The sequence below is a fragment of the Nannobrachium achirus genome (assembly GCF_963921795.1).
Source record: "Nannobrachium achirus genome assembly, chromosome: 24".
NCBI classification, from domain to species: Eukaryota; Metazoa; Chordata; class Actinopteri; order Myctophiformes; family Myctophidae; genus Nannobrachium; species Nannobrachium achirus.
The window spans coordinates 23,959,909-23,976,735 of NC_137831.1; the positions used below are offsets into that span (position 1 = coordinate 23,959,909).

The 16,827-nt window shown below is 41.5% G+C and overlaps 1 protein-coding gene across 3 annotated transcripts; it reads left to right on the top strand.

Moving 5' to 3' along the window:
* Positions 1-1,319: 1,319 nt before the first annotated feature.
* Positions 1,320-15,904, top strand: ephx2 (epoxide hydrolase 2, cytoplasmic). Of its 3 annotated transcripts, none has more exons than XM_080720788.1 (20): positions 1,320-1,415; positions 2,405-2,515; positions 3,068-3,146; positions 3,524-3,683; positions 5,069-5,259; positions 6,119-6,241; positions 6,482-6,553; positions 6,956-7,051; positions 7,312-7,390; positions 7,869-7,903; positions 8,072-8,098; positions 8,258-8,343; positions 8,965-9,076; positions 9,881-9,955; positions 10,547-10,592; positions 11,420-11,522; positions 12,724-12,793; positions 12,985-13,065; positions 14,134-14,192; positions 14,811-15,904. In XM_080720788.1, exons 1-20 carry the CDS (start codon positions 1,324-1,326, stop codon positions 14,893-14,895), a joined length of 1,782 nt encoding a protein of 593 aa, XP_080576914.1. In that variant the 5' UTR covers positions 1,320-1,323; the 3' UTR covers positions 14,896-15,904. The 3 variants fall into 3 exon arrangements, with proteins under 3 accessions (XP_080576914.1, XP_080576913.1, XP_080576915.1); XM_080720787.1 differs by lacking the exon at positions 8,965-9,076 and adding an exon at positions 9,137-9,248; XM_080720789.1 differs by lacking the exons at positions 1,320-1,415; positions 8,965-9,076 and adding an exon at positions 9,137-9,248 and having other exon boundaries at positions 1,424-2,515.
* The last annotated feature ends 923 nt before the right edge of the window (positions 15,905-16,827 follow it).

The window sequence follows — 16,827 nt, forward strand, 5'->3', positions numbered from 1 at the left end:
ACACCTTAAGAGATGTACTTCCTTTCCACTACTGCTCCATAAGAGGCCCCGTCTGTCTGGTACTGTTGTAGAAGAGCATGTGAGTGTTGGGTAGGGATTTAGCCAGGCCTACAAAGTTCGCACTTGTGGATGGACAACTCCACATCTAGCCAGCAGTTTGGCCAGGAGAATAGGGGCCCAAGTCATTGTGGTGTTGAAGTCCACCCTCTGAGCTGGGCCCCTGGATGCCCTCTATGCCCTTCTGACCCGTTTGGTAGTCTAATCCACCACCACCTGAGTGCAAGTTCTCTTAATAATGTAAAGCAGTTGTTGGGCAGTGTGCACTGCTGGCTCTTTAATGAGAAGCACAGGTGAAGATGACACTCAATTGAACAAAACGATTAGGCTATACACAATGAATCAATCAAACTTTAAGGGTGCAACAAACTATAATTATTTTATAATCATCTCTGCTTTTATCACCAATTTTGTATCCAATCAGGAGAGATAATCCATTAATCAGCTTAAATTTTAAAGCCATTCAGTTCCATTCAATTTTGTTTGCTCATTGTTTTGTTTCTTCATTTCCAATTCCACTTCTTTGTATGTATCCTGTTTGAGTCTGTCTTGATTGAATGAAACCTGAGCTGTAATATCAACAGGGTCTAAACTATAGGCTCCGGGGTAGCGCGTTGGTCACTTGCCAACAAACTCAGCTCTTTGGCTGACTGGTTTCCCGGTTGTTGCCTCGCGGTCACGCTACACTAGTAAGACGCCTCTCAGGGCGACAAGTGACCTCGGCGAGGTCGCACCATGTCTTGGCCATCTGGCCAGTGATGTATATCGGACCAGTTCCCTATATATATGTAGAGCTGCAGATATGGGCTTAATATTGATGACATCAGGGATCTCCATCTATGGGCATAGAGTGGTTCCCAATTGACATCGCAACATATAATCCCTTTTATGCCCAAATGGAGATCCCTGTCTGAATCAGCCACAACCATTGTGATGCTACCTGTTTATGCCCATATATGGAGATCCCTGCTCTGAGTATCTGACATCACTGTGATGTCACCTGTGATGTCACAGTGATGTGTCAGGGGAACCAGTGTCAGGCATTATCCCTGCTCTGAGTATGTGATGTCACCTGTGATGTCACAGTGATGTGTCAGGGGAACCACAGTGTCAGGCGTAACACGTATACATATGGACAAGTTGTGCCGGTTCTGACAGTATAACTGCGACCTACAGTCGCAATAACAAACTGACAGGCTACTGACCTCTCCCAGTCTCCCTATACAGAGTGCAGTTTAGTTCAGTTCACAGTTTGACTTGGCTGAGATGAAGACGGTTTGTTTTTCTCTCCCATTTAACCAATCACTTGTCCTACACTGCCTTTGTGTATTATTGTTGTGTGTAAATTCCCAATTAAGGTGAGTATGTTTATGTTGTTTCTTATTTTAGGCATTGCCGTGTTTATTTGCTACTGTATTTTTGTAAAAAAACTGGGGGCAGTAGCCACTAGCCAGTATGCTAGAGCAACTTTGTCTTACTTATATTGGTGGTGCAATCAGTTTTTACAAAAAAAGAAAAGAAAATAATAACAACAATAATAATAATAACAACGTTTTGTGTTGACCAAAGAAATAGCACCTGCTTTTACAGGCACACATTTGTATAGTTCTTATACAGTCTATGGTTGGTATATTTACACAAACTTCAACCATGTCAGGCTGGTATACAGACTAAAAAGATAAAACAATCAGGATATTAATTAAAAGTTGTATTTTTTTTATTGATTGATTGAATACTTTCTTAGCAGTTCATAGTAAAAGCATAGGAGAGTATCAGATTGATAGGTCTACGAATAGGATATTTAAACCCATGCAAGAAAGCTATGGCTTGCTTACATTGGGGTCTGGGAGACTGAAGGGCCTTTTAATATTTCACAGAATATGAGTTAAAGTTGAAGTTCACATGCAGACAGCAGGCTATACCCACCCCACCCAGTCCGACTGAACTTTGATGCAGCTAGCCTACATTCTGTCAATTCGGTTCTGGCGTCTTGCCAGAAGAACTAGGCTATTAGGCATCTTGACGTTTTTTGTATGGCTGGCACACACTGGGCACACACACACACACACACACACACACACACACACACACACACACACACACACACACACACACACACACACACACACACACACACACACACACACACATTCCAATGGTGCTTTAGTGCGAAGTTCAGCGAGCAAACTAAACTGGTCTCGCGCTCTTGTCCACTGTCAGTGTGTCCAGGACCAGCTCCACACACGGCACGGCGGACGTCACGGACGACGGACAAAGAGTGAGACATTTGCGTTTCTTCGCTCTTAATAAAAATGCAGAAACCGACGAAAGTCTCTTATCCCGGCAGGGCCGAAATGCCGGGGAAGAAAGCGGTTTTACTAAACCTGTGGGGAGTCGTGCTGGATTCCCGACCCGATGACGTTTTCCACAAGTTTGAGGAGACCCATAAACTTCCACGGTAGGAATAACGGTTCTGGAACAGCACATTACTGAGCGTTTATTTGCATAACGGAAACGATATAGCCTAGGCTATTTGTAGGCTAAAGCCTGTAACATGTCATAGAAATTAATCAAATATTGCTTTAATAGAATTAGAGTTAGATAATTCAGAAATGTTGCCTCTCTGAGACCAGGGCTACAAGCCTACACACTATTGTATTTAGCCTACTTGCCTCTCTACTTGTTATTTGTTTCAGCTTTGACATAGCAAGGAATGTTATGAACACACATCCTGATAAAGGATGCAGCCCATCTGATAATAATTAATGATTTATTGGTAACTGACTTGCAGGCATATTCTGCATTCAGGATGTTCGATGTTGAGTCAACCAGGGTTATTATTCACCCAAATGGCACTATTAATGTTATAGATCTATGTATTTGGTAATTGAAATACTAACTTGCAATATCCTTTATTGCCAAAAGAAATTTGCACTGTCAATTTCCCCCAATATTCCTTATCGTTTCTATATTTATTTCTAGTTCTAACTTATTTCATGTACTTTTTCAGTGGTTTTCTGTCCCAAATCACCTCCAGAGAGTCCAGTGCCATGATCAAAGCACAACGAGGAGAGTTGTCCCTTGTTCAGGTGCCAATAAAATGATTACATTCATTACAAAGCTATCATCACCTTTAGAACCTGATTTACACTTTATATTCTGTCATCTTCTCTCTCTCTTCTTCTTCTCTCTCTCTCTCTCTCTCTCTCTCTCTCTCTCTCTCTCTATTGTTGAAACCATTGGACAGGGTGATGATTATTTGACATTACTCAATCGACTTATCATGTCATAGCCTATACTACCAAGGTAGTGTTGTCATGTGCACCTTCTTTAAAGTCTGCACTGGCACAAGCTGCTATACTTCATCAGCTAATTGTGTGTGTGTGTGTGTGTGTGTGTGTGTGTGTGTGTGTGTATGCACGTGCGTGTGTGCGTGCGTGCGTGCGTGCGTGCGTGTGTACTATAGATGATCCCAGAGTTTGAGGCGGAGTGTAGGGCTGCAGCTCAGGCCCAGGGTGTGTGTCTTCCCGGGGACTTTTCCGTCACTGCCCTGCTGGATCAGTTCAGAGAGACAAAACCCCTCCACCTGTCTGTCCTACGCACTGCTGCTGTCCTACATCAACACGGTACGCAGTTCTCCTCATACTGTACATTGCAACAATAAGACAAGCAAAAGGTGCGAAAATAAACAAGAGGTAAAAGTGAAAGAACGATAAAACGGTATAAAATAATAATCAAGATGATATAAATTACTTTGTGTACATACCACTTACTCCTATTCACACAGCCTATCTTATTTAGTGTTATGTAAGACCTCTGAGCATGTAGCCTGCGTCACATGCAAGACCACAATTGTAATCACTTCCTGGCTAAAACAGATGTTTGTGCATTCTAGCTTACCCAAAGTAAACTAAAGCAGATGTCTGGTCATTCTAGTTTATACAAAGTAAACGAAAATAGCTTTCTAGGGGTCATGGACAGACAAATACGTTTTTCTTTATTGTCTCCACCAGCCGAAGGGTGAGGGAGAGTATGTTTTCCCCTCCGTCCGTCCGTCCGTCCGTGCGTCCGTGCGTCCTCGCAGTTTGTGAACAGCTAATCTCAGTCACCGTTGGCCCGATCGCTGCCAAACTGAGCACACACACTCCCTGGATGCCAATCTAGAACCTCTGCCCCACATTTTTCAAATCGGCCTCATGGTGGCGCTATAACAGGCCGATTTGTGTGGCCTGGTTGTTTCCAGCTAATCTCCGGCGCCGTTGGCCCGATCGCTGCCAAACTGAGCACACACACTCCCTGGATGCTAATTCAGAACCTCTGCCCCACATTTTTTAAATCAGCCTCATGGTGGCGCTATAACAGGCCGATTTGTGTGGCCTGGTGGAGACCTGTGCTCGGAAGAGCACTGCTTCTAGTCTTGAAAATGTGTTCTGTCTACTCTGGCGACTGTGCACCCCAGGCAGTTTCTAAGTAGCTTGATTCAATATGTCGATATCCACACCCATACGTATAACCCATTCTAATCAAACTTAATTTCAAACATGTCAGATTCACTGAAAACACTTGGTTCTGGTGACTGATATTGTCCTTCTAATGCGTGAGGGGGCTGTGGTTTTTGAGCTAAGCTCCAACATCTGGCCTACATTTTGGTACAAAGCGCACAAAGTTTGGTGTACGGAATGTACGCCCAGGGTCACATTAGTCAAGCTTCGCGTGACGCTTGATGAAATTTAATCATAAATACCACCGCTCACTTCAAACAAGGTGTGACTTTCCAATTACCTTTGTATTTTTTGTAATTTTGTCCATTTTTCTAATTAAATAAATGAAAACGGTAAAAAACAAATATATATAATCAGCGATGTATGTTTTCAGTATGTTTTCAGTGAATCTAACTTGGTTACAATGGGTTTACGGGTGTCTGATGTAATACCGGTATATTTGTTACCGGTCATTACTGTGCTGCTTGGTGACTTATGTTATACTGATAGACTAACCTCTCTTCCCAAAGGTTTAGTGACAGCTGTGCTAGCCAATCAGTGGGTAGATGACAGTGCGTCTGGAGATAGTGGATCCCGCCTTCTCGCTCTGCTTGGCGGGCATTTTGACCTGGTCCTTCAGTCCTGTCGCTCAGGTCACAGGGTCCCTGAGCCTGCCATGTTCACCTCAGCTCTGCAGCGCCTGAGAGTCACCCCACAACAGGTGCGTAGGATGGCTCGCGGCAGGATCATGCCCAGTTATGGACATGCATGCTTGACGTCGTGCAAATTTGGCGGCATTAAGCAACGGTTTCTGTTGTGTCTGTGATGTCAGACCACCAGACCTCAATCAGCGAAAGGGAGAAATAGTGAAAGCTAATTTCACTCATGCTATAACTCGATACCAAAACCTGAACTAAACCTGTCACGCTATCAGGACGATAACCCTGGCAATGCTGATAACTAACAAGCTGCTTCTTGTAACTTACTTGAAGTATATAGCACAGGTGTTCCAAAACATTTAAATTCAAGACACAAAAGATACATTTGGCATCTCCCAGTCAGTCCCAAACTGACAAATACCGGTGTATATAGGCCTACGTGTGTGTTGGTCATGAGGCTGATGGAGAGTCTGTCACTCATTATAGCTTAATGAGCTCTATTGTTTATTGTTGAACGGAACTCTAAGCATCCTGACCATGCCCTCTGGGAAAGAATGTAGGGAGTGTGTGTAAACTCAGTCAAGTTCTTATCTCCATCCACCATTTTGTGGGTCACCAAAATCATCCACTTCAGAGCATGAATGTGAAATGCAAAGTTTGTGTCTTTATAACAGTGGATTCAAGAGAGCACTCATTTGAAAGTTTGACCTGATTGTGACACCCAAGGAACGGGTCACTAAAATGTACAGGGTTGTTCCTCTTGCGAAGCATCAATGTACGTATGTAATATCATGTCAATCCAGCCATTTATTTATAGTTGGTGACAGACAGACACTGTTGACAACATAACCTCCTTGGTCTCGGAGGTAATGACTTTCTCACCCTCAACGTAACGTCTGAACTGTCGCCTGTTTGTTTTAGTCTGTGTGGTTGGACGTCAACGAGGAAGGGATCAACGCAGCGAAGGCAGCTGGCATGGCAGCCATCTTGGTGACAGACATTGCGGACGCTCTCAACAAGTTGTCTGACTTTACCGGTGTGGAGGTAATGAGAGTGACCTGCAGAGTTTGACCCAGCATGCCTAAAAGTTTGATCACCAAATGATTGGAAGGGTTCATTGTACTCAATTCATCACCATGACAACAATAGATGATTGTATTGTTTCCAGCTGGGAAAGAATGTTAACGTTAATTGCTGCAATTTTGTTTTGTTTGGAAAGGAAAGAAAACGCCTCTGATAAAGTGTGCTTGTGCGTGTGTGCGCGTGTGTGCGTGCATGCTCTAGGCTGTAACAGAAAACACTGTTCCACCAATATGCTGTTCTGATGAGTTGTCCCATGGATACATCAACATAAAGGTAATGACATAGACCAGTGGTTCCTCAAAGGGGACCCTCGGGGGTCCTCTAGGGGGTCCCCGGCAAAATGTGTTAATACAGCATAAAAATCTGTTCAAGTAAATTATGAGGTAACTTTACTTGACATGAGTATTTCCCTTTTTTCTTCGGCTCCACTCCAATCATTCGAAAACTTTAGTTAGTAGTTACTTTGCAGTTTGCAGATCTCGATTATTGTTACTAAACATACAATGCGTTTGTACTTTTTATTCAAGTAAAGTTTTGAACACAGGCCTTTCACTTGTAAGGGAGTACTTCTTCCACCACTGCATACAACAGAAACAAGACAAACCCTGTTTTTGAGGGTAACGGTTTGAGAGAGAGTGATGTACCGCTAATTTACTGTTTCTCTCTGTGTCCCAGGCTGGTGTGAGGACCCACTATGTGGAGGTGGGCACTGGACCACCTGTTGTGTTGTGTCACGGCTTCCCTGAGAGCTGGTACTCCTGGAGGTACCAGGTAAGCGCATGCACACACTTCAAATGCTTTATTTTAATCCTGTGCCAGTTTCAAAACTATTTTGACATGCAACCTCCAGACACTGCTATCAGACATCCGCCATCGAATAATCAATATTGCCCAGTGAAAATTAACTGTTGGAATGGTCAGTGCACATCGGGTGATCACTGCCTGCCTCTTGTGAATTATTTTATTTATATTTCTGTTTATTATTTTCTTTTTATTTGTTCCTTTAAATCTCTTATCTTCTCCTCCCTTAGATTCCAGCCATTGCAGCTGCAGGTTTCAGAGTGTTGGCTCTGGACATGAAAGGATATGGCGAGTCATCTGCCCCCACAGGTGTGCGTTTGCAGAACTTTCATCATTTTCTGCCAAATGTTTGCCTACGGTATTACGTCATGCCCAGAACAGGGATGCTAGGGTTCACATGGTTAACTCAATGAGGGGAAGGGAATGATATACATGGATAAAAGCTGAGTCCTTCATTATTTTTTACTTCATTCTTATGTAGTATGAAGTTACAAAATAACTGAATTCAAGGGACTTGCTTAGTTCATGTTTAAACATTATAAACAGACTCACTCTACCACAACAATAGCCCTCTGTTTATGGTCGTGCTGAGATAAATAATATTTTCCTAATCCATATAGTGATTTGAATTGGATTTGACGCCCAGACTTCCTGTGGCCCTGTAGTTGGGATTGTGTGTGGGGGTGTGGTGGTGGGAGTGGGTGTGTGCGAGTCATACGGTAGATGCATTGAAAAATTACTATAGTGTTAGTTGTTATTAATTTCAATTGTCTTTCCTTATCTGCAGAAATAGAAGAATATTCACAGGAACAACTCATGCAGGTAACACACACACACACACACACACACACACACACACACACACACACACACACACACACACACACACACACACACACACACACACACACACACAATCTACTCTAATTCATTTAAATTAATGAATCATATATAATTCCATTAAATATGTCCATAAATTATTATTTTCAGGATCTGATCACCTTTATGGACAAAATGGTGAGTGACATGGTTATTTATACATATACCGACCAGTCAATAAAACTGGGCATCCAGAGAGAAACACATTTTGAACTGAATAAAGAGATCTCATTGCTCTATATAACTTTGCAGTGGATGTAGATACAGTACAATAACGAACGATGTGGCTCCATTTAGGCTCTCCCTCAGGTGACCCTGGTGGGCCACGACTGGGGCGGTGCATTCGTCTGGAACATGGCTCAGTTCCATCCTGAGAGAGTCAGGTAGGAAGACACACACACACACACACACACACACACACACACACACACACACACACACACACACACACACACACACACACACACACACACACACACACACACACACACACACACACACACATTTATTTTGGCAGGCCTTGATGGTGTCGTAATGGCTAATTTTACACTTGGTTGCACACTGAAAATATCCATCTACAAGCTCACAACAAGCTCGCGTTGTGAGCTTGTCGATCGGCTATTTTCAGAGCGCAACCGAACATAAAATGACTTGTCTTTTAGTTCTACTGGATCCCTTCTCCACTGACCACTAGCCCTTCCCTAAAATCTCAGTCTATTTTTTATTTACGCACGCACGCATGGCCGCACGCACACACACACACACACACACACACACACACACACACACACACACACACACACACACACACACACACACACACACACACACACACACACACAAATGTTCTGGCCACCTCAAATCAGTAAGCTACTCGTGTGTTTGTGCCGTGTGTGTCCCGTCGATATGCGGCCATGCATTTGCATGCAAATACATATGTGCATTGTGTATTTTCTGTGTATCGTGTATTATGATCTATGTGTGTGTGCGTGGCGTGCGTCCAGGGCGGTAGCATCGTTGAACACGCCTCTGTTTCCCGAGGACCCCAACAAGCCCCCTATGGAGTTTCTCAAAGCCATTCCTATATTTGACTACCAGCTCTACTTCCAGAGTCCTGTAAGTGTTTCTGTGTCTGTGTGTGACGTGTGCGCATGTATTGTGTATGTCTGTGTGTAGGGCAGTAGCATCGTTGAACTTTCCACATTTTCCTGTGGACTGCAGTGTTGCTCCTATGGAGAAACTCAGAACCATTCCTGTATTTGACTACCAGTTCTACTTCCAGACCCCTGTAAGTGTTTGAACTAACAGAATAAATAAAATTAAAGAAATACATATTTTATTTATTTAACAGATATACAAAAATAGGCTTTACCGACAAATATGACTAATGTAGAATCCTTCCACTGCCTAATCCATATTACAATAAAAAACTAAAAGACTAAAGACTAAAACAAATAATAATTCAACTAGAAATAACTATGTCACTCATCGTTTTGTCCTTAAGGGTGATCAAATCCTGAAAAGAATCATTCTGTGAACATTTAATTGCAACTACATGATACATTTAAGTATTTGTGTGATTTGATTGATTGATTGATTGATTGATTGATTGAAGCCTTTATTTCCTGGAAGTCCATTGAGACTTCTTTTGCAATGGAGCCCTGCATACAAAAGCATATTTACAGCAATATTACATTTTTAACAGAACATGAATTGCACGCAAACATCGACACAATTCAAAACACATGCGTTTAGCTTCTTCCAGCATCAAATCTACCACAAAATTCTTAAATGCTTCAAAGGCGACAAATCAATCCAGCTTCAAACTGTCCTGATATTTGTTCCGTACATGTGGTGCACACGCGCTGAAGGCCATATTACAACCCTTTGTTCTGGTTCCTGTGTGTGCGCGTGTTGAAGGGTGTAGCAGAGGCCGAGCTGGAGAGGGACTTGGAGAGAACATTCAAGATCTTCTTTGTCAGCAGCACCGACACGGTGAGCGCACGCACGCACGCACGCACGCACGCACGCGCGCGCTCGCACACACACACACACACACACACACACACACACACACACACACACACACACACACACACACACACACACACACACACACACACACTTCTTTATTCTTTAAGTTTGAAACCCAAATGTACAAATATTGATATGTTTTGCCCAGAATAGGAACACACTTATTTTAATTTAATAAATTGTTAAATTGTGACGAAAAACATAAATATCGCGTTGTGAGCTTGTAGATCGTCTATTTCAAATAGCCAAGCTATAAAATTGGGCTAAAGTGGTTTATGTATGTTTCATAATATTATGAATGAATTTATATCTGCAAAGTAACTAGTAAAGTTTTTAAATAAACGTAGTGGAGTAAAAGTACAATATTTGGATCCGAGATGTAGTGGTGTAGAAGTAAAAGTAGGCCTATTGAAAATTGGAAATACTCAAATAAGGTACAAATACCTCAAAATTGTACTTATAAGTACATTACTTAGGTAAATGTACTTGGTTACTTTACACCACTGCCATCCATGTCTTTACTGAATGCTGTGACTGTGTTGTTGTCTACAGGGCACTCTGATACCTGATATCAGCACTTCTGGAGTATGTGCTAGAGGTGAGAGCTGGAGGCCGATATTTAGCAATGCATTATGATCTGGGGTCATCATGGTTTATGGTGGACATTTTTTTCAAAATATCAGACCCTAACAGGTCTGTAACTCTGACTGAGAGTGTTCAAATGGAAGTTAAGGGTGTCCTTGCAAATAAAACATTTGAGGACCACTAGTACTATTTGGACTCCTATATGCCATTTACTATGCCATAGTGTCACAGTAAATACAAATGTCATATATTCAGAGGAAAACCTGGAGACTTGACATTCAGGAATTGGACCTTGTGATCAAAATAAGAACATAATAATGGTGTGTAAATCTTGCCACGGACAAGACCAAGTCTTTGCCACAGACGGACACATTTGTCTTTGTACGGACATATTGCCAAATATCACCAAAATATTTTCAGCATGACATGGGTTCCTGGCTGGTATAGAATGTCTAATGGGAAATAACTTGGTTGTGGTTGTTTAAATAGTTGGTAGATGTTCTAACCAGAATGCAACAGCAGAAGAGCAGAGAACCAATTTTAGCCTCCATTCATAGGTTTGCTGAGCGGGATTACCCTGGTGTCTGTACATTCCCCCCTTATTTTTATTTTTTTTTACCTCTGCACCAAATCTCTTTTCCAAAGTTTGCCATCGCATTGTGCTTACAGATCAACAATCTACAATGTTTCTTCCCAACAGCAATGACATAACACACACTTTACAATGTTATACTGTGTAGATGATATAATACTACAATGTACTATGTTGCATTTTGTTATAATTCTACAGTATGTTGTACTGTGGTAAATGATTTAACACTATGTTTTATTGTGTTATAGGGGGGCTGTTTGTGGGCCTTCCAGATGAAGTGCCCAGAAGCTCCATGCTGAGTGAAGAGGCGTTGCGCTACTACGTCAGCCAGTTTAAGCGCAACGGATTCAGGTACAGCAAAAACAAAAAGACGCAGTTGATTTTATTTTTCTCTCAATCTCTTCCTCCTTGACTCACCACCTTGCTCTCTATCACTCACCCACTAATGTGTCTAGTTAAAGGAGCTATAGTCAACTTTTTCTTGAAAAACGGATGCTAAAATAAAAATAATGTTTCGAAAATATTGTATAAAAAAATAAGCTTCATATATGTGTTTCTATTCAAAAATAACCGCAAAAAGTGTAAAATAATGATAAAATAATTATTCTAGTCTATAGACTAGGATGTAATCAAAGTGTCGGCCCTACAATGAAAAAGTTGACTATAGCTCCTTTAAGGCTCGCGTTGTAGTTTTCTAGCTATCACCTAGGCTTTGTTATACATTTTTAGGTGATAGCTAGAAAACTACACCACGGTGAAGTGATAGCTCTTCACTCTGGACTCTGATAGAGCCTTTAGGCAATTAAACCTATAATTCTTGCTTTCTTCTTTTCATTAATAAAATAGAACTGTAATAAAAATAAATAAATATAGCTTAAAATGTATTTAAATGTATTCTTTAACAATGCCTGAGTTATGAAACAGATATTATGGTGTATTTGTTTATAAATATAAATTATTTGTAAAATATAAGTTGGTGGTTGAGTTTGGTTGAGTATGTTAGAACACCACAACACAGACCAGAAACTGGATAATTACATCCAGAAGGAACAAAATTGTGTCTGCTGTCAATTAATTGTACAACCAAATGGTGTTTTGTAATTTTTCTGTCAGTGAATGTGTATACATTTTGGTTGCCTTGTCAACATGAAGGGGCACCTTGCATGGCTCACTCAAATGGTGTTCTTCAGCTTGACATAATCTGTGTAAACCAGTGGTTCTCAAAGTGGAGTCTGGGGACCACCAGGGGTCCTTGGAGTGGTTCCGTCCAAGGGGGTCCCCAGCTAAATCAGTTAATATAGGTTGAAAATCAGTTGAACCACTTTAACCCTATATACATCAGCAATTTTAAAATAGACGATTTACAAGCTCACATTTTAGCGGCATTTTAGCGGCATTTCCATATGGGGATCTGCGTTAAATAATAATTTGGGGGTCCTTGACAAGTTTGAGAACCAATGGTGTGTAAACCAATAGTGCGGACAGTCGGACACTGAAGCAACACTCACTCACTCACAGGCCTATAAACATTCTTTTCTGATTGGTTTGTCAGGGGACCGTTGAATTGGTATCGCAACATTGAGAGGAACTGGAGGTGGAAGTGTTCTCGTCCCATGGGGAAGGTTTGTTCAGAGGCACAGTCACACTCCATGAGAGACAGAAAATGGAGGCAGGATCACATTTAAAAAATGTGTGATTACAGGATCACATTTGTAAAAGATTTCATGAATGAAATGTATTAACTGTGTGTGTGTGTGTGTGTGTGTGTGTGTGTGTGTGTGTGTGTGTGTGCGCGCGCGCGCGCGTGTCTTAGCTGATGATGCCAGCGCTGATGGTGACAGCTGGGAAAGACCCTGTCCTGTTGCCTGTCTTTTCCAAGGGCATGGAGGAGAAGGTAAGTAACAGCAAGTTTGTTCCATTTGACAGCAGGAAAACAATGCAACTGTTCTCAGAATACAACCGCTTATCAGCCGTGTGGCATCCACTCAGCTTAAATCGTTTTTGATCTGTAGACGCAACGTGTTGAGAACTTACAGATTGTCTGTTTTCAAAGAATTTCGGTAGTTAATTGGCTTAACACACTCCATACAGTTGAGTAGAGATCCACATTTCCCCTCCTATAGGGAACTAATAAGACTCCCTAATCGGGAGATTAGGGAGGACCGTCACGTCGCATACACACATTTTAGAAGGCAGTGGTAGCCAATCAGGAGGGAATATGGGAAATGGGACAGATCCATGTTGATGACATGACTTTAGAGATACTGTGTACCGATTTGCGTTCCCCTCCTATAGGGAATAATAGGGTAAGGGAAAAAATCCCTTTAACGGGAAGAGACCTAGAGCGGAACCAGGCTCTAGGGTGGGCAGACATCTGCTGTTGAGGTGAAAGAGAGAGAACGAGGGTGAGAGACAGAGAGCGAGGAGGCACAAGATAAACAGCAAAACATTATAATAATAATAAACACCAATAGTAACACCTAGCTTAGTGGAGTCGTACAGTATATCCTGGATGCACTTCAACTGTAAAGACAGCTCTTCGTGACCATATAGATTTGATACCATACTTAGTGTTCCTCTTCTCCTTATCCATTTCATGATCATTCATCATAACCTTGGACTTTGGTGACTGGTTGTACGTGATATTTGCACCGTTCACTACCTATTTTCCTGGCACCAAACATGTTTGTCCTCTGGAACCAGTGGTTTGTGGACTATGTTGTGGACGAACAATATCAGCCTGCTCTCCGACAACATGGAACAAGCACAGGAACTCCTGAACAGAGTGGAGTTGGAGTGTTCCAAGGTTGGCCTTAGGCTAAATGCCAAGAAAACTGAGGTTATCACAGGACATCTTACCGGAACATCCACCTCTGACAACAACAGGAGGCACTGTGCTGAAGGAAGTCAAGGATTTCAAGTACCAGGGCTCATAAACTTTGCTTACCTCTCTTCCTGCTAGATCCCCAACCTGACCAGAGGGCACATTGAGGAGTGTGGACACTGGACTCAGATGGAGAAGTATGTGTGTGTGAGAGTGTGTGTGCGTGCGTGCATGAGTGTGATGTACATCCACACAGAGCGTGAGGTTGATTTTTCACATTGAGTAAAAGCATCAGTCTGTATGAATGAGGCACCAACTATATGAATAGTTTGATGCATTTTCAGAACACGCATATTCACACAGATCATGCTTATTTATTTATCATGCTCCCGGTGTGTAAAGACCTTCAGGGTTATGGATAGTCAGAGTAGTATGCACACCTGTACTTTCTGGGGAAAAAGGTCATGTTTGTTTTATCTGTCCAATGACCCCTTTTTCTACACCACAACTGTAACGAGGACAGTGGTGAAATGTAGATATAGTTGTAGTGCTTGGTGTCTGTGGAGGGCCCTTTAGTCCCTTAACCACTTGAGCCCTAGCGTCCCAGTTCTGAAGAGAACAAAATTGCAGATCTATGTACAGTACATCGCCTAATTTGGTCAAGAGGGGACCCATACGTACAGTACCTATACTAGGTCTCTTAGTATAGAGTATAGACCTAGTATTGACAAGACCTAGTATAGACGTTTAATGTAATGTGTGTGTGAGTGTGCACATGTGTGTTACTTATCATCTTCTCCATGCCCTTGTTCCAGGCCAGCAGAGTTGAACAAAATCCTAATATCTTGGCTCCAGGACACACACAAAACGGCTGGTGTCACCGCAGTGCCTAAACTGTGAAGGAGGCTGGCGGGATGGACGGATGAATGGAGTAGTGGGTGGAGGAATGGACAGGAGGATGCGTCTGGGAGGCATTGGCACGAGGGATGTAGCAATAAAGGAAACTTAACTGAGATTAGTGTGATATTGGTGTCAGTGATCATCAATACTGTTGCCACAACTAAAGGTTTCATGTTTTTTTTATTGTCACATGCACTTACAGTATTCAGTCACCTATTATCACATTAGGGGTGCAACTAATTGATTTAATCGATTATAGAAAGTAATAGATTTGAATAAAAGAATAGATTTTCCAAAATATGGAAAATAGGCGCTCATCAATCTCAGTGTTTTGCCATACGATGTGCTGTGAGCTTGTAGATCACCACATTTGCACAACACCTTTGTTCAACTAAGTATAATATAGGTCTTAAGTGGTTAATTGGCTTAATCAATTTAGGCAATTGTGGAAGCTCTTGCGATGTTCCTGTACATGTGGTGTCTGGTATTGACAGTCCGTGTGGCCCGTGTCACTATTTTTAGTTGAGGACATTTTATTACCTGTTATCCTATGTTACAGGATAACAGTACATGTGTGTGCCTGTGTGGCATGTTATCTGCCATTGCCCTGGCATACGTCAGTCAGCTCATTTAGGTCATAGATTAATCGTAAAATCACTTCAACTTGCACAACTTGCACAACTTTCCGCTCATGTCCAGTCCTGCATATGTTCCATGTACAATTCGGAAACAGAGAATAACCTATTCCTATTTTGTTCCCTGCGGCTTGCCAACACGGATGACACACTTGTCATTGTATATGGTTATCTTATGGTTTTAAATTAGCCGATCTACAAGCTCACAACATGATGCTTTGAGCTTATAGATATGCTATTTTCACCAAATGATTGCTAAATGTTTGTGAAATATTTCTAAATGTTCTTCCAAAGTTCACCTATTGTGACATGCCCATGCTGTCACGAAACTGTACTTTTTTTGCAAACTGCTAATAAACTCTTAAATCAATCAATCTATACTTTGAACAGCTGACTGCAAGCTTCATGACTCATGGAACTTATTTGAATGGATAAAAATGTTCGCTTAACCAATAAGTAGAGTAGCCTATATTCATAATATAGCCTATAGCTTGCACATCTGATTTGAGTTGATGGATAACTGCAGGGAAAGTTGATTTGGCACCATGGATGGATTGGCTTGTTGCATGCCGTCCACATGCCCATTTTGGTAGTGAACTGTATGTCTCTATCTAGTGTAGGCCTATCTACACCCTATCTACGCAGTATAATTATGATACCGAAATCAGACGATAAAGATAAAAATGTTGTTGTGTATTGTGGGGGTTTGGGCAGGCCCGGATCTACCATATGGGCACTTTTTTTTATCAGAATGAAATAAATGATGTCCACCACCCCCTGAAACAAATGTGAGAATGCAGCTGAAAAGTGCTGATTGCGTGTTAAAGTGATCCCTAATACATTATAATTGTCTTCTATAATTACAATGTAAAATTAAAAACACCTTAAATATTTTATTTCTTCTAGAAATAGCTAATCTTTCACTCAATAGGGGAAATGCCTGTTGCAAGTTGATAATGTCATAAATGTAATTTGTGATCTATCCCTATGGAATTTATGGAATGCATGTGCAAATAAAAACAAACGTAATACTTCCTATGGTTAATATGAGCATCAAATCAATATTTCAAATGCGTTTGTGGTTTATTTTGCACATGCATGCCATAAATCAGACCACACATAACATTTATGACATCATCAACTTGCGACAGGCATTTCCCCTATTGACTGAAAGATTAGCTATTTCTAGAAGAAATAAAATATTTGAGATGTTTTTAATTTTACATTGTAGTTATAGAGGACAATTATAATGTATTAAGGCATATTTGTCGTATTAGCCAGGGATCACTTTAAGTAA